This window comes from Heteronotia binoei, chromosome 3, assembly GCF_032191835.1.
Source record: "Heteronotia binoei isolate CCM8104 ecotype False Entrance Well chromosome 3, APGP_CSIRO_Hbin_v1, whole genome shotgun sequence".
NCBI classification, from domain to species: domain Eukaryota; kingdom Metazoa; phylum Chordata; class Lepidosauria; order Squamata; family Gekkonidae; genus Heteronotia; species Heteronotia binoei.
This window is the reverse complement of record NC_083225.1, coordinates 58,239,484-58,262,116: the sequence shown is the minus strand read 5'-3', so window position 1 is coordinate 58,262,116 and position 22,633 is coordinate 58,239,484. Positions and strand designations below refer to the sequence as shown.

The following is a 22,633-nucleotide window of genomic DNA, read 5'->3' as shown; positions in this document are numbered from 1 at the left end:
ACTCATAAGAACATAAGAGAAGCCATGTTAGATCAGGCCAACGGCCCATCCAGTCCAACACTCTGTGTCACACAGTGGCAAAAAAAAATTATATATATACACACACTGTGGCTAATAGCCACTGATGGACCTCTGCTCCATATTTTTATCTAAACCCCTCTTGAAGGTGGCTACGCTTGTGGCCGCCACCACCTCCTGTGGCAGTGAATTCCACATGTTAATCACCCTTTGGGTGAAGAAGTACTTCCTTTTATCCATTTTAACCTGTCTGCTCAGCAATTTCATCGAAAGGACCACGAGTTCTTGTATTGTGAGAAAGGGAGAAAAGTACTTCTTTCTCTACTTTCTCCACCCCATGCATTATCTTGTAAACCTCTATCATGTCACCCCGCAGTCGATGTTTCTCCAAGCTAAAGAGTCCCAAGCGTTTCAGCCTTTCTTCATAGGGAAAGTGTTCCAGCCCTTTAATCAAAAAGTATCATTAATTTCAGGCTGAACATAAATACAAAACAAGGGTTCACAGTTCATTTGTCAACTTTCTCTTGATTTTACTATATAAGTTACTGACATACACACCAACAAACCAAATGCTAGGTTAAAACAATGGCCCTTCTCACCATCATACTTCAGTGTCCCATCTACCTTTTTATTTTTAAAAATGCCATTTGATGCATTTATTTATCTGAGCTCAACTCTGAACAATAATAGCTACATTTGGAGTAACGCAGTGAGGGCATTTCATCCTCAGGCCCAAATTTTGTGAGCCTGTTTCAGTATTTTCATTATTTGTCAAGTAATGCCAAGACAGGAGCCCTGTGGTGCAGTGGTAAAAGTGCAGTACTGCTCACGACCTGAGTTCGACCACTGCGGAAGCTGGGTTCAGGTAGCCAACTCAAGGTTGACTCAGCCTTCCATCATTCTGAGGTCAGTAAAATGAGTACCCAGCTTGCTGGGGAGAAAGTGTAGATGACTGGGGAAGGCAATGGCAGACCACCCCATTAAAAAGTCTGCTGTGAAAACGTGATGCGACGTCACCCCGGAGTCGAAAATGACTGGTGCTTGCACAGAGGACTACCTTTAGCTTTTAATGACAAGACTCACATTAGTAATGTTATACCCTCATAAGATGGGCATGTAGCTATGCTTTTTAAGCCTTCACTCATGTAGGTGCCTGTCTCATGAGTGAAAGCAGGCATAAGACCTCCCAAGTGTACTCAAGAGTAAACTTCTGGACGCATTTCTGCAAGCAAAAGCAGCACATTCTATTAATGTACACTGCTGCTACAGTTCTAAAAACCAGAACTTCCCACATCCACATGTCCAGAGATGATTCATACTTCATTGTATTTTCTTTCTAGTGTTTTCACAAAGGGTTTTTTTTAAATGATAATTATTTCATGACATCTGAGGGAATGGAAACATATTGATCCAAATCTTGAACTAAACAGCCAAGTATACCCCATTTTTGGCAGTGCTCTATGTATGATTTTAGGATTCTTGTGCTAGTGTGCTGAATCTCAATTTGTGGTGAAACTGCTTTGTCTCAACAATTAGAAGCATACTCTGGGTCACACCCCTGGATGGAATGTTATGAGGTTTCCCTGGAGCTGTTCTCATAACTCTTCACTTCCCAGAATTCCTCTTGCAGGAGAAACTGCTTCTTCTTAAAGTTTGGGGTCATTAAGAGTTCCAAAAGAAAAGTTATTCTTAGTACCTGACATCACAGTAGGCCACTATCCAACAGGCTTTTGGCATCACGTCATTGTTCTGGGTTGCTGCTGTTTTTTAAGTAGGAGATGGCTCCTACTTAACAAACAGGCTGCATTGAAAATAAACGAAGACATTCCTGATGGCACAAAGCCCTTTGTGAAAAAGCTGAGAGGATACATTCCTGAAGAATCTTAGGTTCTTGTGTCAACATAAGGATTATGCAGGAAGTATTTTTAAACCTGCCAGTTTTCAAGGAAAGATAGTTATCTTGTACAGACCAGTACTTTGATAATTTTACAAGCTTGTTCTTTTGAGTGACCTTGAGTCAGTCATAGTTTTTGAAAGCTACTCTCTCAAGAGCAGTTCTTGAAAGAGTTCTCTCAGCTCCACATCCTTCACAGGGTGTCTGCTGTGGGGAGCAGAAGGAAAGGCAATTGTGAACTGCTCTGAGACTCTGAATGAAGGGTATAAATTCAGTCTACTCATCACTATGCAAAAATTATCACTTGTATGCTTTACAGTTTATTGGGTTGGAGGCAGACTAAACTTTCCATTAGTAAACAAAACTTTGCTCCTTCTCCCCCTTCCACAGCAGCCCACTGATCTCCATGAAATGCTGTTCCTGGGGTTCACAGACCTTGAGGAACAACATGGACACTTTGCCGTGTGGTGCCTCAAAGTAGCAGTTTTATTGCAAAGGAATTTCAGAAACTAGACTAGAACACATGAAATACAAGTTTTCACAACACCAAGGACAAAGGAACTCCCAGGGCTTAACCGAGATACTGGGTTCTTAAGTCACTCAGTTCTCACATCTGTTTGTTCTTATCTTTTCTTATCTGCTATTCACAAGTTTTACCAACTGCTTTAATCTAATCTTAGCTATACCCATCAGTCAATTACTTACACATTTTGATTCCAGTTAGCCCTTACGGCAACTATTAGCCCCCCCCCTCCCCCACTGCATGTAATGATTGTCAAAGTCAGTTTCAATGTATATGAAGAACTGGAGGATTTCTTTTAGCAGCCATCAAAAGACTATCAAATTATTTCAGATACTAACTAAAATGTTAAAATATACTTGAGTTACAGGGAATGCACTGAAAGATATAGTTAGGGTATCTGCAATGTACTGAGTTACTAGACTTGTAGTAGGCAACATGCTTTATTGGCGAGTACATCACAAAGAGAAGATGGCGAGGCTGGGTCCCCGATTATATACATCTCCCGGAACAACCCTCTTACCTGGCCAGTTAAACTTCCCGCCCCAGATCTTCATAGGTGGAGGGTATTTACGTTCTTACATCTGGTGACCTGCGGTCTCCCACTGGTCACCTCTGTGTGCACGCACACGCGCTGTGTTGTGAATTCAGGGACCGAACTGCAAGACACAACACTCCTCCCCCCCCCCCCCCGTTCAAGAAACATAGTCTTTCAAGTAAGCCGGCACCTTTTGTTCCCTACTCGACCTCCTATGTTTTATCTGGGGAACTGGAGTGGCTGCTGTGGCTGTGGGGCCGCTGGTTCCTCGTTGTGGGGTGAAGCCAAAAGAATGCTGGCCAGTGTCTGCAGCTGCTCCGGGGCCTCTCCTTGCACCCCCACGGGGAGGGGTCGCTCCAGCTGCTACTAGGCTCCTCTGCCCGCAGAGCCAGCATGGCCAGCACTGGCTGGGTGGCTTCTGGTGGCGCTGCCGCTATTACCCCGCTACCTGCTCCCCCAGTCTCTGCCTATTCTTCTGGCAAGGTGCAGCGGCGCAGCTGATCAATGTGCCTCCTAAGGATCTGGCCCCCCTCTGACGAGACCTCGTAAGAGCGGGACCCGGTGACCCGCAACCCCCCGGGCTGGTAACCACTCCCGCCCGCTTGCAAATTTCTTTGCATAGACCGGATCCCCTGGAAAGAACCCCCTAGCGGCTTCTCTTGTCTCAGGGGAGCTGCGGAGGTCCAGAACCTGGTCTGGATGCAACCTATCTAGCCTAGTGGTCAACTTCCTCCCCATAAGCAGCTCTGCACGGCTTATACCAGTGACTGGGTTGGAGGTGATTTGGTTCCCAAATAGGAAGGCTGCCAGGTGGTGGTCCCAATCCCCCTGTACCATGTGACTCAGGGCCTCCTTGGTGGTGCGCACCATGTGCTCTGCTTGGCCGTTGGTGGCTGGATGGAAGGGAGTGGACCGTATGTGCTGGATGAGGTACCTATTCAGGAACTCCTGGAAGTCCCAGGAGGTAAAAGCGGTCCCGTTGTCCGTGACTAAGGTCTCAGGGATCCCTTGGGTGCAAAAGACCCTTCGTAGGGGGTCTTTTCTTATTCTTTCGTAGGGCTCTGACTGCGGCTGCGGTGGAGGTTGAAGCTACGGGAATCACCTCCAACCACTTCATGTAGGCATCCACCAGCATAAGAAATATTTGGCCCTGGTATGGCTCCGCGAAGTCTAGGTGTAGTCCGGACCACAGCACATGATTGGACTCCCAGCAGTGGACGGGGGCGCTGTGTGGATCTGGCCGGGACTCTTGGCAGGGCAGGCACCTTCTAACCCACCCCTCTATCTCTTCATCCATCCCCGGCCACCATACATAACTACGTGCCAGAGCCTTCATACGCACTATCCCCGGGTGCGTCTCGTGCAAGGCTTTGAGCACTTGCTTCCGAAGTCATCGGGGGGAACCACCAACCTTGCTACCCCAGAGAATGCACCCTTTGTGTATGGACAGTTCTTCCCAGCGGGATGCAAATGCCCTGAAATCAGCGTCCAGTTTGCCCGTGGGCCACCCCCTTTCCACCCAGTTGAGAACACGTGCGAGGATGCAGTCTCTGCCCATGGCCCAAGCTACCTCAGCGGCGTGGAGAGGCCTCTCCGGTAGAGTCTTCAATAGCATCACGTGGTGGGCTGGGGCTAGATTGGGGTCCATCGAGGGCAGCGGAAGGCGGCTGAGGGTATCTGCATGTCCCATTGCTTTACCGGGGCGGTAGACTAGCTTATATATGTACGAATTGAGGAACTCATTCCACCTCAGGATGCGCTGTGACAGGATTTGCGGTGTCTGGCGGTCCGGGGCGAGGAGGCCCAGCAGCGGCTTGTGGTCTGTGGCAATTGTGAAACACTTGCCGTAGAGGTAGTCATTGAATTTGTACACCCCCGCCACAATTGCCAACCCCTCCTTGTCTATTTGGGCATAGCTTCGCTCCGCGGGGGTCAGGGTCCAAGAGTAATAGGCCACTGGGACTTCCCTCCCGTCCGGAAGTTGGTGCCCCAGGACGGCGCCCACCCCATACAGGGAAGTGTCGCAGGCAAAGGACTCATCAAAATGGTGGAGCACCGCATTGGAAGCCAGGATGTCCTTGACCGCCTGAAAAGAGGCAGCCTGCTTTTTTCCCCAGATCCACAGGGCATGTTTATCAAGGAGCCTATGTACGGGTTCTGCGAGGGCAGCTTTGTGGGGCAAGAAGGAATGATAAAAGTTCAAGAGTCCCATGAAACTTTGCAGCTCTGCCTTGCACATGGGGGCCGGGGCGTGGACTATTGTCCTGGTCTTGTCTGCCGTCGGGTGCATTCCCACAGCGTCCACTGCGAACCCCAAGAACTCCACCCTCAGCACCCCGAGAGAGCACTTCTCCCGCTTCACCTTAAGTCCCATCGTCTGAAAGCGGTGGAGTACCTCTCGCAGACGGCAGCTGAACTCCTCGGTGTCCGGGGCGGCAATCAAAATGTCATTGAAAAAGGTTGTACTCTGAGAATCCCTTTAAGGAGAGAGTCCATTATGCTCTAAGAGTCCCGGAGCTACACTAACCCCCAATTGCAATCGCCGCACCCTGAAAGCTCCCCTGTGTGTCACTATTGTTTGAGCCTCAGCTGTCTTGACGTCCACTGAGAGCTGCTGGTATGCTTGGGCCTGGTCCAGCTTCCCAAAAACCTTAGAGCCGGCTAAGGATGCGATAACGTGGGTGACCACTGGGACAGGGTATGGGTTGTCCTGGAGCGCTTTATTTATTGTGCATTTATAGTCTGCACATATGCGCACGTCCCTATTTGGCTTCACGGGAGTGACTATGGGGGTCTCCCATGCCGCATAGGATACCGGCTCTAGTACTTCCTGGGCCACGAGGAGGTCCAGCTCTGTTTCTATTTTTGGTTTTACAGCGAACAGAACTCGCCTGGCCTTCAGCCTTATTGGTCTCACTTGGGGGTCGAGCTGTAAGGTGATGGGAGGCCCCTTGTAGCACCCCAGGGAACCATCAAATACCTCTGGGAATTCCTGGCACACATTTTCAAAACTGTGCGTTTGTATCTGCTGCACCCCGACTATTTGTATGCCCAGATGTCTAAACCAGGCCAGCCCCAGTAATGTGGTGAGCTGGAGCTTGACCACGAGTATGTCCAGTACACCCTTAAAGTTCTTGAACTCTACCCTCACAGTGGCCCATCCCAGAATCTGTACGGTGTTTTTCTGGAAGTCTCACAGGATGAAATCAGCAGGCCGCAACCCGGGCCTGCCGTAAGGGCAGAGTTTTCTTAGGGACTCCTCCGAGATTATGGAGATAGAGGATCCCGAGTCCAGCTCCATTAGGCAGGGAGCATCCTCGATTTGGACCTTGACCTTACCTGGGGTGGCTAGGGGCAAATTCATTACCTGGATGCTGGTTGATGAGGTCATGTGAGCATCGATCGAGTCGTGGTGAGCGGATTGGCGCCTGCGGTTGGTCTTGACCCTGCAAGTGCGCGCGATGTGGTCCACTTTTCCGCAGTTCCTACAGTCAACACTGCGATAGGGGCAGTCCCGTCGCTCGTGTGGGTTTCCACAGCTGGCACACTTTGTGCTGGCGGGTCTCTCTGTAGCTCGTGGCTGGGTGAAAGATTTCAGCCCGTTTCCTGTTTGGCGGCAGAGCTGGTGTGCTTCTTCCTCCTCGGGGTTGCCCGACGCCGTCTCATCCTGGTGGACAGCTTCCGCTTGAGGGCTGGAGTGAGCCTTGGCGGCTCTCTCGAATGCAGTGGCTTCATTGAAGGCGAGTTGGAGGGTCAGCTCTTCCTTTGTGAAAAGCTTTTTCTGTAGCCTTTCATCCCGGAGGCCCCAGACAAATCGATCCCTCAGGGCTTCCTCCAGCTTGACGCAGATGCAGTTTCCCGTGATTTGGCGGAGAGTGGCCAGGTAGATGGCGGCCGTCACTCCCACCCCTTGATCTCTCTTATGGAACAGGAATCAGCGGGTGATGATGGTGTCGATGCGCTTAGAGCTTAAGAGGGTGATCTTTAGTGACGCAAGAATGAAGGTTGCACACAGTAGTTGTAAAACCACTATATACAGTTTATTTATACACCATTCACTCTCCACTCCGACAATATGCTCCACTGCTCTCCAACTTCCTTAACCCACACATAGCAAAGTGTCTTTGTACTTTTATACATTGAGTAACCAATCAGCATCTTGCTGTTTCATGCTGACTGTGCTTCTGGCTGATGCAACCTCTGGCACCCAGCCACCTACTGTCATTTAGATGATCTAGCCTCTAGCACCAGTTTCACTTTCACAGCATGTGCTATAAACTGCCACTTCTCTCAAATATAAGCGACAGATGGATGGCTGGGGCAAGAAATGCCCAGTCAGGAGTGTGACTACCTCCTCGTACGTTTTCGCAGTGACCTTCGCGGGGCCTGAGAGACCTTTGGCAATCTCGAACGTGGCATTCCCACAGACACTCAGGAGCACGTCTTGCTTCCAGCTGTCGTCCGTAATCACATTCGCCCGTAGGTAGCAGTTGACACGCTCTTCATAGGTCTCACACCTTTCGGGTTTGGTAGGGTCGAACTCTGCGATACGGCCCGTCATTCCGCTCAGGGTTGCCATGGCGGCGGCAGGCGCTTCTGCCTCTCTGGACTGTGTGCCTTCTTCGTCTCCAGCCAGGTTGGCGATTTCCCGATGGGGAAACTAGTTGGCTAGGATCCCACCTTCATCGCCAGTGTAATGTACTGAGTTACTAGACTTGTAGAAGGCAACATGCTTTATTGGCGAGTACATCACAAAGAGAAGATGGCAAGGCCGGGTCCCCAATTATATACATCTCCCGGAACAACCCTCTTACCTGGCCAGATCAACTTCCCGCCCCAGATCTTCATAGGCAGAGGGTATTTACGTCCTTACCTCCGATGACCTGTGGTCTCCCACACACACGCACTGTGTTGTGAATTCAGGGACTGAATTGCAAGACACAACAGTATCAAACAGAAGTTAAAAAATGTTTTGTCCCATTCTGTCTATGCCAGCATTTTGTTTGATCACCAGTTCAAACACAGAAATGTTTTGTCTGCCCAGTACAAAATGTGAGTAGCTGAAACAGTCTCATTTGGGAAGCCTGATTTAGCCATTAATGTTTTCAGAAAATATGGCTTTGTGGCAGAAGACAGTTTAAGGAAAGGGAAGAAAGTATGCCAGAATGCTGAGAAGTATCTATTTGCACATGTGTGCAGGAAGACTGGCCTTAGGAGCTGAATTTTATTCCTGTTTGTAATTCATACCTCTGCAAGTGAGAACAGAAACAGCTTATAAACAAGGTCATAGCAGTTCAGAAGAAGTGGAATATTAGTTCCTTCAGTATTTTCTTCACATGCACCCCTTGCAAAAAAAACCCAGCACTGTTCTTTCTTCTTCTATTATGTGTTTCCAATATTGTGCCCTTGTGAAGAAGGCAGCAAGAATGTACAGCAATTAGAGCTAGCAACAAATTAAAATAACCACACAACACAATATTATACTTGGTTACTCAGAAGTAAGCCTCCGTGTTCAATAGGGCTGACTCCTTAATGCACAAGACTGGAGCCCCATGTGATGCACATGTGGGTCCTAGGCATCGTCTTAAAAGACACCTTTACTCCTGAAGGAGAGAAAAAGGGAAAGACTTTTCAAAAATGCTGTCTATTGCCTATACTTTTCACAACTACTTTTATTAGAAATACTTACTTTAAAAAAATCTGCTGACTGATTCTAACTGACTAAACATTGCAGACCTGCCTGCAAATAATTACATTAAAAACAGGAGTATGGAGCCTGTCCAAAAGCAAGCACCATTGAGTTCAGTGTAATTCATTCCCAAGAAATGCATACAACTTCAGCCTTTTGAATAAACATGCAGAAGATTCTGCTGCTAAACCATAACTAGATTGATTGACATTCTGTGAAGTAGCACAACACAGAATAATAATCAAAACCTAAAATGAGGATCCAAAGCTTCCTTATATATGGTTGTAATAACTGTATCAGCTGTCTTCCTTCTCAGCAATATTAACATATAGGTTCATTCCTGATCCAGGATAATCCCCGATTTGAGGTTCACAGTATGATTTCTATATTAAAGTGGGATCTATACCAAATGGGAATGTAACCTTGAATACCCTGTGACTTCACTGAAATGCTATGTAAAAAATAGTAATCCCAAATTCCTTCTTATTCAAAACATGAGTATACAAGAACTTTACATGAAATATTATATTTGTACATTTGTTGTACTGAAGAAAAGCTTCTGACCAAGGTTGCCAAGGTTAATTTGGCAGGAAACACATGGATTTATTTGTATGCATGTCAGTGTTTAACAGTCAAGAGGATGCAGATATGTGCCTCAGGTAGGAAGCTGAGGAAGAAAACTTCCTTAGGCTGCACAACATTCCCTCCTCCATGGAAACAGACTTATTTTGTATCACAGGTTCTGATGCCAGAGAAAACCACTTAAATTCTCAATAGGTATCTATTTCTCAAAGGTCTTTACAGGATGGTTAAGATCTACATAGGATTCACTATAATAAACAAGAACTTTCAAGTTTTTGCTTTTCTAAGAAAAGTAACTTGGAAAAAATTAATAGCAATCTACTTAAAACGTAATAACATCAGTTACATCATCTCTGTCTCATTTTCCAGTATAATAACTGCAATAAAATATTAAGTCAACAAAGCCATTAGACCCTCAGCATTTGACAAACAGGTCCGTCTGTCCCTACACAATACAATAAATGGATATAAACCTGACATTTAAAAATTGCATATTCAGAAACTACCTCAGGGAATTCTGCTGCTGATATAAAAGTTACTGTTTTAGACAAGTGAATCTTCAAAGGGAGAAACCACTGCAAAGTTGCTGAATTAGAATTCTTTCACAAATTCAGGACTATTTCCCCCATGTCTTAACTGGGACCTGGGATTCCTCACTCACTTCAGATGCTGCTAGTATCTTGGATATCCTACACGTTATAAATGTCAAGTAGGTCAGGGTACCCGTTACTTCCTGTTATAACTGTTTATCTTGCAGTAGATTGTATGTTACATCTACTTTATTTATTTAATGGAGAGCCAGTTTGGTGTAGTGGTTAAGTGTGCGGACTCTTATCTGGGAGAACTGGGTTTGATTCCCCACTCCTCCACTTGCACCTGCTGGAATGGTCTTGGGTCAGCCATAGCTGTGGCAGAGGTTGTCCTTGAAAGGGCAGCTGCTGTGAGAGCCCTCTCCAGCCCCACCCACCTCACAGGGTGTCTGTTGTGGGGGAGGGAGGTAAAGGAGATTGTGAGCCGCTCTGAGACTCTTCGGAGTGGAGGGCGGGATATAAATCCAATATCTTCTTCTTCTTCTTAATTTATACCTGCACCCTTTTCCCACAGGGGCACTCAGGACAGCTTACAATATTTAAAAATACAATATAATACAAATAAATGCAATAAATGGAACAACAGAACCAGTTAAAACATTAACTTCACGGCAAATTACTCAGAGAATTAAAAAAACTGGCCAGCTCTCCAGTTTGTAATATTACTTAGAGGCTGCACAAAACAAAGCAAATTTACAGGCCCTACGGAATTCTGGAAAATCCCGCAGGGCACAAACTCTCCCAGGGAGCTGATTCCAGAGAGAAGGGACAACCACTGAAAATGCACTTGCCCTGGTGACTGACAAGCATGCAATTCATAGGCCAGATATCTGCAGAAGGCCCTGCAATGATAATCTAAGGAGTTGAGGAGATTTATATTGGGAGAGGTGGTCTCACATGTTGGACGGTTCCAGGTCATTTAGGGCTTTATACATCAAAACCAGAACTTTGAATTTGCAACAGAAACTGACCATAAACCAGTGCAAGTGTCAAAGTATTGATGTGTTATGTGCAGACTTGGGGAGGCCCAGTCAGCAATCTAGCAGCCACATTCAGGATCACCTGCAGTTTCCAAAGCACCCATAAAGACAGCACTACATAGAGCATGTTGCACAAATCTAATCTGAAAGTGACCATCACATTGGCAAGATCAGAGCAGGACAGACTGGGACCAGCTAGCAGGCTTGGCATAGGTGATAAAATGCTATCTTTACCACCCTGGACAGACTTTGGCTACCTCGCATGAGTTGGGAGAGGTCCTCACTCATTCTGAGTGACATGATTACTCTTTTTTATTGAATCTTGTTTTAAACCAGGCTCTTTGTAACATCTCTCCCCTCCCCTGCTTATTTTATATTATGTTGTGATCATAAAAACATCAGACTAATAGATGTATGCTTCAATGCATCTGAGGTGGGAGCTCTTACTCAGGAATGGGATAAGTGTCGTCTTTCTTTAAACTGCCATTGGATTCCTGTTTTATGCTGCCACTGCATACTGACACAGCTGGCCATCTGGAATTAACTTTAAACCTCTACAGATATTTTGTACACAAACACAAGGGAAGCTTTTTGATGCCCTGCTCATGAATCAAATTACAATACATATCCACCCCTAATGTGATATATGCCATCATGTGTTGGCAGTGCCGTGCTGCACTCTACATAGGACAAACAGATTAATCCCTACCAAAACAAACAAAATAAATAGACATTAATTATATATGATTAATTAATTATATATGAAGGGCCCTGCTGGATCAAACCAGTGTTCTACCTAGTTCAGCATCCTGTCTCACACGGTGACCAACCAGTTACTCTGGAGGGCCAACAACAGGATATAGACAAGATGGGGGAGCTGGATTACTTGGTATTCAATAACAACTTAGATGTATTGTCTCAGAAATATGATGGAAAGGGGAAAATCTATGGGATATGGCTATTCCTGGGTATATACTCTACAGGTAGGACCATTTGGGGGGAGGTATTACATCATATTTCAAAAAAGGCATAGAAGCAAATAAGTTAGAAAGCATTTGATGAATGAACTCCTTACAGAAGCAATATAGGTAGAAATACTGGTCCTGAAGGGTTTTAATTCTTAAAAGTGAGGGTATACTGTCACTCATCTGATCAAACCCTTGGGGTGGGTCTTGAGATGGAGAAGGAAATAACTGAGGTAACTAAAGCAGGTGTTATGATATTGAGTGATATCAGCTACTTTCAAATCGACTGGATAAACGTGCTGAAGTCATGCAGTGGAAATTAGATTCCCATACATCATAAATGAATGCGCAGTGGAACCAGGGCGATAGAGAGAAGGAACACACATCCAGATGGCTTGGTTGGGGGTGTGGCCTATTATGCAAATGAGTTCCTGCTGGGATTTTTCCACAAAAAGCCCTGTTTGAAACAATGGTGATTTCAGGGGTGTGGTCTAATATGCAAATGAGTTCCTGCTGAGATTTTTCTACAAAAAAAGCCTTGACTGGAACAGTCGGTCATCACAGAGCCAGCAAGATGGGAGCAGTGTTCTCAGACCTGGATCTGAGCAGGGCTCAAGATCTGGTGAGAACAATGATCACAGTGCTATTAAGTTGCATTCACCAGTTTAGGAAAAGTACTGCCCAGTCTAAAACAACACCTGCATGGTTAATGCCCCAAGTCAAGGAAGCTATAAAAAAAAGCAAAATGCCTTCTTTTAAAAAGAGTAAGATATGTCCCAATAAAGTGGACATAAAGGACCACAGAGTCTTGCAAAAAAGTGTAAGTAATTAGGAGTGCAAAAACGCAGTTGGGGAGCAGATTGCTAAAAACAGAACTAATCTCAATGTAACCAGAGTGTAGATCACCATGGCCATGTCGCGCTTTCAAGGAATGGCCTTTATCTGGCCCCTCAGCTTTAGATGATAAAACACACCACGTGCCATGGAGGAGAGCTGAGCTTCCAACTGTAAGCTAGACTCCATCAACATTCACAAGCTATAAACCTGCAACTTTGTCCTTGACCAACAGAACACCTGGCTTCTTTAAACTGCGCTCTGACTTTCATTCAGTTTATTAGTCCTCAAATCATCAATCCGGCAAAGGCAATCCCACAATCCTTTGTCCTATTAAAGAGTTAGCATGAGTTAGTTTATTAGAACAGGAGCTGAGGGGCCCAGGTTCAAATTCCCACTCTGCCAGGGAGTGCAGTTATCGTATACCCTTGACTGAAGAATGGTAGGTACACTCCTTCTGTCTGGGATGGTCATCCTCTTCCCCTGAGCATGCAGCTTCAGGAGGGACAAACGTGGAGCAGTGAGGGAGGTAGGGGATACCTGCCTAGCCAGCCAGATCAGCTGAATCAAGCCTGGCGATCAATGGGGTGACAGATGTCACAGCCAAATCGCCCTCACATCGGATTTATAACGCTTTTAACAATAGTTTAGCTATTAGCATTATGGCATTTTAATATTTTAGCAGCTTAAACCTAACTGCTTTTACTTTAGTATTTTAGCAATGTATTTAAGGTTGTAATTATAACCTACTTAACCCGTTGTGTTGTATTTTTATTTGACCATTCTTTGTTTTTCTGGTTGACCACTTTTTATTATACTCATTTTACCTTGTATTGTGATGGCCACTGGCCACATACAATAAATCTGTTGCTGTTGCATTCTGCCAGGGAAGCTAGTTGGGTGACCTTGGGCCGGTCACTGTTTCTCAGTCAAACCTACCTCACATGGTGATTGTTGTGAGGATAAAATGGAGGAATCATGTTGCAAGCTACTTTGGTCTCCATTAGAGAGAAAAGTGGAGTACAAATACCTATCAGAACCTGTGGAGTACAAATACCTATCAGAGAAATGCATTTTTCCTCTCACTGCTCCGTTTCACTTAAGCACAACTTCACTGAACTCACTGCAACTTATTTCTTCAAAAACACGCAGAAGATTGGACTGCATGTCTGTGGATTTAGCTCTGTAGCATGCAAAGTGATAAATGCATATGCACATATTCAGCACTTGCTACTGTGTACTATTTGACAGATTATACAGAGTGAACTATCAGTTTATTACCATACACTAGGTAAAGGTAGTCCCCTGTGCAAGCACCAGTTGTTTTCGACTCTGGGGTGACGTTGCTTTCCCAATGTTTTCACGGCAGACTTTTAATGGGGTGGTTTGTCATTGCCTTCCCCAGTCATCTACACTTTCCCCCCAGCAAGCTGGGTACTCATTTTACCGCCCTCAGAAGGATGGCAAGCTGAGTCAACCTGGAGCCGGCTACCTTAACCAGCTTTCGCTGGGATCGAACTCCGGTCGTGAGCAGAGGGCTCCGACTGCAGTACTGCAGCTTTACCACTCTGCGCCACAGGGCTCTTACCATACACTACTGCCGTGCAATAACAAGCTATAACCAACCATGGACCTGCAAAATATGTACTTGCAGTATATATGTGTATACAGACAATTATTTGTGACCTTCATATATGGTATTTACACTTAAAGCAGTGTACACCAAAAATAATGTAGTATGCAAAACAGTAAGCCATAGCCCATGTGCCCCACTAATTAAAGGCTGATGCAAGTCAATGCCCGGCTGCTCAAAAAAAAGCAGCCAAGTAGGTGATGTGACTTGTTTTGCAGACATCATCGTTTTCTAGCAACTTATAATACTTCTGTTTGGAAACAGGTTCAATGGGCTTAACTTCTGCTTACAAATATAGCTACTGTTGCTGGTAGAGTGAACAAGTAAGCCAATCATTTTGTCAAGTCATGACAGACAGGTTGGTTGGTGTGCATTACATCAAGGTCAAGATTCTGGACAAGTTTGGTCTGGCATCACTGATTTCAGACCTCAAACTGTGTTCTTACTTAGGAGTAAGCCCTATGAAATCCAGTAGGGCTTACGGGAGAATATACATATATAGGACCTAGGCTAGGCTACACATTATCACAGAAACTAGATATGAGAGAAAACCATTTTCCAGTAGAGATTGAATTCATTGTTCTTGCTGAGTGGAAGAAGAAATACGGGGGCATTATTCCTGCATTAATAATGGCAAGTGAAGCACAAATATGCAGACTAGCAGTTTCAAGAAAGACTTCACCTGCTGAATTCCTGCCTGTTAAAAGGAAGGGGAAGAGAGAGCGCAATTAGAAATGGCCGGGAGAGAAGCTAGCGGGACGCTTACCTGGGTGAGGGCGCTTGGGCGCCCCCTGGCGCCTTCTTGCAGTTGATCGTCGTCCTCGCCGCTAAGCGGGTAAGAGAGGAGGTCCATGGCCTCGCCGCAGGCGTCCTCCACTTGGCGGACCTGTTCGCGGCTCAGCCGCTCCCGCCAAGCGTGGATGGCTTCTCGCGCGTCGCGGGCGGAGATGAGGAAGGGCCGCTCGGAGGAATAGGCGGCGCCGCGGGTCATATTGACCACGAAGCTCTCCAGGGCGGGCGGCGCCGGGAGGTCGGCGAAGCGCAACAGGCGACGCAACTGGGTGCGCGGCTCCCGCACCAGGTCCTCGTAGCGCAGCTGCGTGTAGCGAGCGCGCAGCCAGGCCGGGGCGCGCCGGGAGAAGAGCAAGTCGCGCAACCAGGCCTGGCAGATCACCTCGAGGGCGCCGCCCAGGAAGAACTCGGCTCGGTGTTGCTGCTGCGCCCGCATCGCGCCGCCACCCCCGGGCAGAATGGCCGCGGCGACGGGGGGCGGCAGGAGCTGCCGTCGGGGGAGTCCCCGGGGCTCGGCGCGGTGCCTGCTCCGCAGCACCTGGATGCTCTCCCGGAGCAGCGCCTGCTTGGCCTTGAGGCGGGAGTTGTGGACGGCGCGGGGGTCGCGGAAGAGCTGGACTACGCGCAAGTCCAGCTCCGGGTCGCGTAGCAGAGGCAGGAGCGCGCCCAGTTCCAGCAGCCGCACGTCCTTGATCACCACCACCGGGTACTTGCGGCACTCGGCCTCCAGGTCCCGCAGCGCCCTCGGCGGGCAGCTCCGCTCGCAGGCGGCGCCGTCGATGAGGCCCACCTCAGCCCGAGCCCAGGGCGCGTCGGGGCACAGCGGCGCCGAGCAGATCACTTTGTTCGTCCGCCAGCCAAAGATGCTGGCCGTGCTCAGGTTGCTTGCCTTGCCCGCCGAGGGGAACGCGAAAGGCGCGAGCGGGTCGCGGGGGGCCGGAGGCGCCGCGTAAAGGCGCAGCACGGAGAAGTCGCAGCGGAAAAGCGAGAGGACCATGTCCCGCAGGGCGCCCTGCAGGCTGAGCGCGTCGCCCGGGTAGAGCGCCTGCCACAGGTGCCACATGGGCTCATACAGGTAGAAGACGTCCGGGTGTTGGTTGAAGAGCTCGCCCAGGAAAGACGAGCCCGTGCGCCAAGTGGCGTGCAAGTAAATATGCCGCTTCCCGCCAGCCCGGCTTCCTGGGGCGGCGGCCTCGCTCCCCGTGCGGTTCCCTCCGGGCCCAGCCGCCCACTGGGAGGCTTCTTCCGGCGGCGGGGGCTGCTGCTGCTGCTGCTCTTCCCAGCTCCACTCGCCTAGCGCCTCCTCGAGGCTGGGGCAGCGGCGGGGCAGCAGCAACTCCTCGCCCGCGCGCCCCCTCCTGGCTCCGTAGTCCAGCATGTAGGAGACCAGCAGCAGGAGCAGCAGCGTGTAGAGCGCCAAGCCCAGGGCGAAGCGCCGGTGCTGCCAGCGCCACCTCCACCGCCGCCGGCTCTTCATCGCTCACGCCTCACCCTGGAGCACTCGGCCGCTGAGGCGAGACTCCGCCAGGGAGGCTCTCTGGGCTGCTTAAAAAACACAAACACACAGGCACAAACTTGAGGGGAAGGCGGAGGGAAGCGAAGGAGGAGATGGTGGCGGCAGCTGCTGCTGCTGCTCCCGCCGCCTTCCCCGGCCTGGAAACACGCCCACATGCCGGCGATAGAGGGAGAGAGCGACTAAAAGCAGTAGCCCGCCTTTCCTTCGAGCAGAGCCGAGGCTGCCCCGCCTTCGGAGTTTAGAGGCTGCGCTGTGCTCCAGGCTCGCTCTCGCCCAGGTCTGTGCCAAGCATCTCTTGCTCCAAATAGAAGATAGGTGGGTAGGTCTGCCGGAGCAAAATAAAACAAACTAACAAAATTTAATGTGCCGGTAGACATTCCGTTTTATTTTATCCTTTAAAACATCTGAATTTTAACGCTAGTCGAGAGCTTTAGGATTTTCATACCATGCTTGCGGACTTTGGGAAGCATGAAACGTGGTGACGCTTTCTTATGAGAAAAAAAAAATAAGCTGTGTGCAAGTGCATGCACTTTTGACTTTCCTGCTTTCCCTATCACCACAGGAACTAAATGCTAATAGTCTAGTCTGTTTTAAACATATTAAAATTATATACTACTGTAGAATAACAGGAAAAATGAAAGCGAAGAAAACTTCACTCAACAATGCTTAATTGACAGGTGGAACTCACTGCCACAGGAGTATTTCAAACAAAGTTTGAGTCCAGTGGAACCTTTAAGACCAATAAAGTTTAAATCTGGGTATAAGCTTTCATGTGCATGCACACTTCTTCAGATATTGAAATAAGACTTCTTAAACCATAACATATAAGTAGTCAAGTCAAGTAAGCCTTTATTGGCATAAAATATATAGATATATATGTCAGAGCAAATTGGTTAAAAAAAAAAGATAAAATGGAACGATTGCATACGTATACATCAGGAAAAGCATAAACATAAACTATTTCTATGAGATCCTCTGACATGCCTTTAAAACGATAAAGAAACGTAGCCACTTTCTCAGTAAAAAGGGGGAGCTAGTTGCCCAGAAAGGCTAATTAGAGCCTTCCTGGCAACTAATCTGACCCATCCTCTCTCTATGTCAGGGGTGGCAAACGGTAGCGCTCCAGATGTTTTTTGCCTTCAACTCCCATCAGCCACAGCCAGCATGGCCAATGACTGGGGCTGATCAGAGTTGTAGGCAAAAAAACATCTAAAGAGCTGTTGGCCACCCCTGCTCTATGTAATGGTTAAGGAAGTTCCAGCTAGTACTAGAAACTGGCTGTAAATGAAATACCTGATTATCTGCTGTAGAGTAGAAAGTATGAATGTTCTTTAGCCTCTATTTATTCTTCACTATATTTACAAAATATTATAAATAGGCATAAATATCAAAGAAACCCAATAACTTCTTCCTCCCCCACCCATGGAATAGTAGAAGAAGATGATATTGGATCTGTACCCTGCCCTACACTCTGAGTCTCAGAGCTGCTTACAATTTCCTCCCCCCCCCACCCAACAGAGACCCTGTGAGGTAGGTGGGGCTGAAAGAGCTCTCACGAAAGCTGCCCTTTAATGGAAAGTCAACTCAGTTCTCCCAGATAAGAGTCCGCATGCTTAACCACTACATGTTACAATTTGATAGGTAAAATATCTCACAGGAAGTTGAAAAATGAGTAACATGCTACATTAACTTGGGAATGTAATATAAACAGGCCTTTTGCAAATGAAGTGTCTTAATAAACAGCACACTAGCTGACTGTAGAGGGGACAAAAGGGACAAGGTCATCTTGCGTTTCCTGGAGCACATCTCAGTCCTGTGTTACATGCAGTCTAGGATACATCAGCCCTGTTGCCAGGATTTGGAAAGGTTGAGGGGCACAAATTTTTTTGGAGGGGGGCACTCAGCAGCCCCACCCCCAGTAGCCTTCTCTCTCACTGCTGCCTGAGAAGGATTCTCCCAAGCTGCTAGCTTGTCCCAAGGCCTTCCCCTCCTCCCTGCAGCTGTCCCAAGGTCTTCCCTTCCCACCCCTCTCCCATAGTGCTGGCCAGCCCCCCATGAAACCTGCCCTTCCTGCTGCTCTCACTGCCACTGCCCTCCCTTCCCCACCACTCAAATTGTGGGGGGGGGGGCGGGCAGCAGAAGCAGCCCCCAGCCTCCCATGTGAGTTAACTCACATGGGAGGCCAGGGCTACTTTTGCCACCCATCCCACACTCAGTTTGAGTCGTGGGGAATGGAGGGCAGTGGTGATGGGAGTGGCAGGGAGGGAAGGGAAGTTTGTGCGGGGCACTGGCCTGTACAATGTTAGATTGGGGGCCCTGACTTGGGGGCCCCGGGCCTGCTGGAAGGCAGGGGGCTGTGCCCTCACAGGCTCCCTCGTAGCTATGGGCCTGGGATAAATTAAGCTGTGCTGGTAGGCTAATGTGCTAGCAGCAATTTGCACTAAAGTTACAGTTGTGTCCTGGGATAAGGGCTCTTCAGTCTGAGACATCCCAGAATAGCTGTATTGGAAGGCTGATCCCCAGTTCTGAGCTGCCCAAAAATCTGATGAGATCCTCCAGAAATTATGGGAAGAGGTGGAGATAAGAGACGGTCGGGTGTGGGACTTCTTCTATGCTAAGCATCTCCTCAGGGTGCTGCAGGAGAAAGGGGTATGGACTTTGGAAACCAAAGAACCCTGAAGGCAGAGGGTAGTTTGACAGCTGCTGGTGCCTGTAGGCCCTCCCCACCTGTCAAAGGTTCCCACCTGCAAGGCCATGGAGCCTGATTTAGGGTTAGGAATCATGACAAAGGCCGAGGCCAGAAAGCCTTTTCATGACAACCACAATCCTCTCCAATGGCTACAGAGGATGAAAGACCATAGCGACTTAGTGCTGAGATGGTATCTGCCCCTCTCTCCCTTCAGGTTTCTTGGTACGCTGTTACTGGCAGCAGACGGCACATCAGTGCAGACTGTATCTCACCTCTTTGGCCCCTGGATGCATCAGCCATGCCAAATGCTAAGAGGTGTGTGTGTCCCTGTGATAAAGGAGTTGGACAGGTTGTTTATTATTTATTTATTTATATTTAGACTTATATCCCGCCCTTCCCACCGAAGTGGCTCAGGGCGGCTTACAACATAATAAACTTACATAAATTTAGCATTAAAAACATTTACATAAGAAGATTAAAACAATAAATTAATAAGACATAAAAACATAAAAACCAGCGGTCTATTAAATGCATTTTAGTTCCATCTAAAAATTTCTCAGTGTCAGTTAGTTGTTGTAGGCCTGCCGGAAGAGGGCTGTCTTACAGGCCCTGCGGAACTGCCCTAGGTCCCACAGGGCCCTCACCTCTTCCGGCAGCTGGTTCCACCAGTAAGGCGCCGTTACCGAGAAGGCCCGATCCCTGGTGGATTTCAGACAGGCCTCCTTTGGCCCGGAGATTACTAACAGGTTTTGTGAACCCGATCATAGTACTCTCTGGGGAACGTGTGGGGAGAGACGGTCCCTAAGGTAGGCAGGTCCTAGGCCATATAGGGCTTTAAAGGTAATGACCAACACCTTGTACCGGACTTGGAATGTTATTGGCAGTCAGTGCAGATCCCGAAGCCCCGACCGAATGTGCTCCCATCTTGGGAGCCCTAATAGCAGCCGGGCAGCAGCATTCTGCACTAACTGCAGTTTCCGGGACCGGCACAAGGGTAGCCCCATGTAGAGGGCATTACAGTAGTCCAACCTCGAGGTGACCGTGGCATGAATCACCGTTGCTAAGTTGTCGCGTTCCAGGAAAGGGCCCAATTGCCTCGCCCGCCTAAGATGAAAGAATGCGGACTTGGCAGTGGCTGCTATCTGAGCCTCCATTGTCAGTGAAGGCTCCAATAGTACCCCCAGGCTTTTGACCCTGTGCACCGCTATCAACGGCGCACCGTCAAAAGCTGGCAGGGGGATTTCCCTTCCCGGGCCACAACGACCCAAGCAAAGGACCTCTGTCTTCGCCGGATTCAGCTTTTAAATAATTTTAAAAATCTTGCCCATTTCCTGCAATAGATAGGAATATTGTTTTAATTGCTCTCTTCTGGTCTACTTTTTAGTGCTTAAGTTTAAATTGTGAGTATGAACAAAACTTTCCCACATGAGGCATGCCTATAAGGTGAGGAATGGGCTTTCTAAAGATGTCCTATGGCTCACAGCAATCCAAATGAAAGCAGACGCCTGGTTAACATGGCCTGCAGAAAAAAAATCATAACTAATCCTAATCTATCATGAAAGAACTGTGTAGTTATTCAGACAACTTAATCCAGTTATCAGATCACTTACATAGTATTTTAGATTAGAAATATTATGACTTTATGCATTGTATAATGATTTATTGTTCAGTGATTTAGAAAAATCCTCACTGATGGCTTGCATAGGAATTTCCTGCCTAATTTTGCTTCCTTTTAACATCTTCCTCATTGCCCTGGGCAATACATGGCTATTGTTCTCCTGCAGTATTAAAATCACATATTAAGTTAAACTTGTTGATAAGACTGGAATCTGCTGTGGTGACTGAACATTTCATTAAGAAATCTTCAACTTTGGAAGAGTAGTTCTTGAAAGAGCTCTCTCTCAGCTCCACCTACCTCTGTGTCTGTTGTGGGGATAGGAAGGGAAAGGCGATTGTAAAGTGCTTCAAGACTCTGAGTGAAGGGTGGAGTATAAATCCAAACTATTCCGCTACTGTTTCTATATTGAATATATACAAGTATTTTAGTGTTCTGTTTGTTCTATGCATTACAGATTTTACATCTATATTTAACATTTTATGCACTAAATTATATAAACTCAAATAGATTTATCTTTTATGAAACAGCTGTAGTTTATTGCTGACTAAAACAATTCAGCCTAGATTTATGTAGTTTGTGCCTGTGGCTATCCATTTACCTATTGCTTTTACGTTCCTCAGCAGCTTGGAAAACTGCAGCTTTCTATTTACAGCTACAAGATGCCCTCTTTTGTAATGTTTTATCTCTACAAGTCAGGAGAAGGACAATAAGAAGTATATTTCTAGGTCACTGCCAAGAAGGATCATAAGCATCAATTCATTCTAAGGCTCTACTGGACAATTTTAACTGTCGTGCAAGAGAACATACACCAAAGTTGAAGATTTCTTAATTAAATGTTCACAGTTCTTTGTACTTGTAGCATTGATTTGGTTTTATAAGATTTGGGGGTGTTGAAGCGTTTACAAACTGGAGAGCCAGTTTGGTGTTGGAGAGCTAGTTTGGTGTAGTGGTTAAGTGTGCAGACTCTTATTTAGGAGAACCGGATTTGATTCCTCCACTGGCACCTGCTAGCATGGCCTTGGGTCAGCCATAACTCTGGCAGAGGTTGTCCTTGAAAGGGCAGCTGCTGTGAGAGCCCTCTCCAGCCCCACCCACCTCACAGGGTGTCTGTTGTGGGGGAGGAAGGTAAAGGAGATTGTAAGCCACTCTGAGACTCTTTGGAGTGGAGGGTGGGATATAAATCCAATATCTTTTTCTTCAAATCTTAAAAAACCAAACCAATGCTACAAGTACGAAGAACTCCAGTAATTACCAATAAATTACATTGACCTAGATCAGGCATCCCCAATCTTTTTGAGGTTTTGATTACCTTTGGAAATCTGACACAACATAGTGGGTGCACCCACAAAGTGGCTGCCAAAGGGGTGGAGACATCCACAAACGCCTGTCACAGTGAAGATCCTTGGGTTGTGGTGGCAGCTGCTACCCAAGCAATGTTGTTGAAAATCTGCCTGACCAATCAGATCTCCAGTGGCCAGAGCCCTTGTTGGACAAAAGCCCCACATGGCCCCACCCATTTTCTATAATGGTTGGTGGGCATCATGCCGCTCATGCCACCACATTTGGGATTCCTGGCCTAGATTCAACAAAACTGATCTATTCAGCTTGAACAACCAAGCAGTCTTGCAGCACCCATCCGTGCTATGTGTTAAATTTCTTCTGAATTTGTGGGAAGTTTCATAAACAGTTAGCTATATGGCAGGGATGGCCAAACTGTGGCTCGAGAGCTACATGTGGCTCTTTTACACATATTGTATGGCTCTCAAAGCCTCCAC

The 22,633-nt window shown here is 47.4% G+C and overlaps 1 protein-coding gene across 1 annotated transcript in view; it reads right to left on the bottom strand.

Moving 5' to 3' along the window:
- LOC132568258 (carbohydrate sulfotransferase 7-like) overlaps positions 1–16,536 on the bottom strand; it is a 29,520-nt gene extending 12,984 nt beyond the window's left edge. The window contains exon 1 of the mRNA XM_060233885.1: positions 15,010–16,536. Within this exon, the coding sequence (XP_060089868.1) occupies positions 15,010–16,512 (1,503 nt within the window). The 5' untranslated portion in view covers positions 16,513–16,536. The remainder of the gene's footprint in view (positions 1–15,009) is intronic.
- Positions 16,537–22,633: the final 6,097 nt, after the last annotated feature.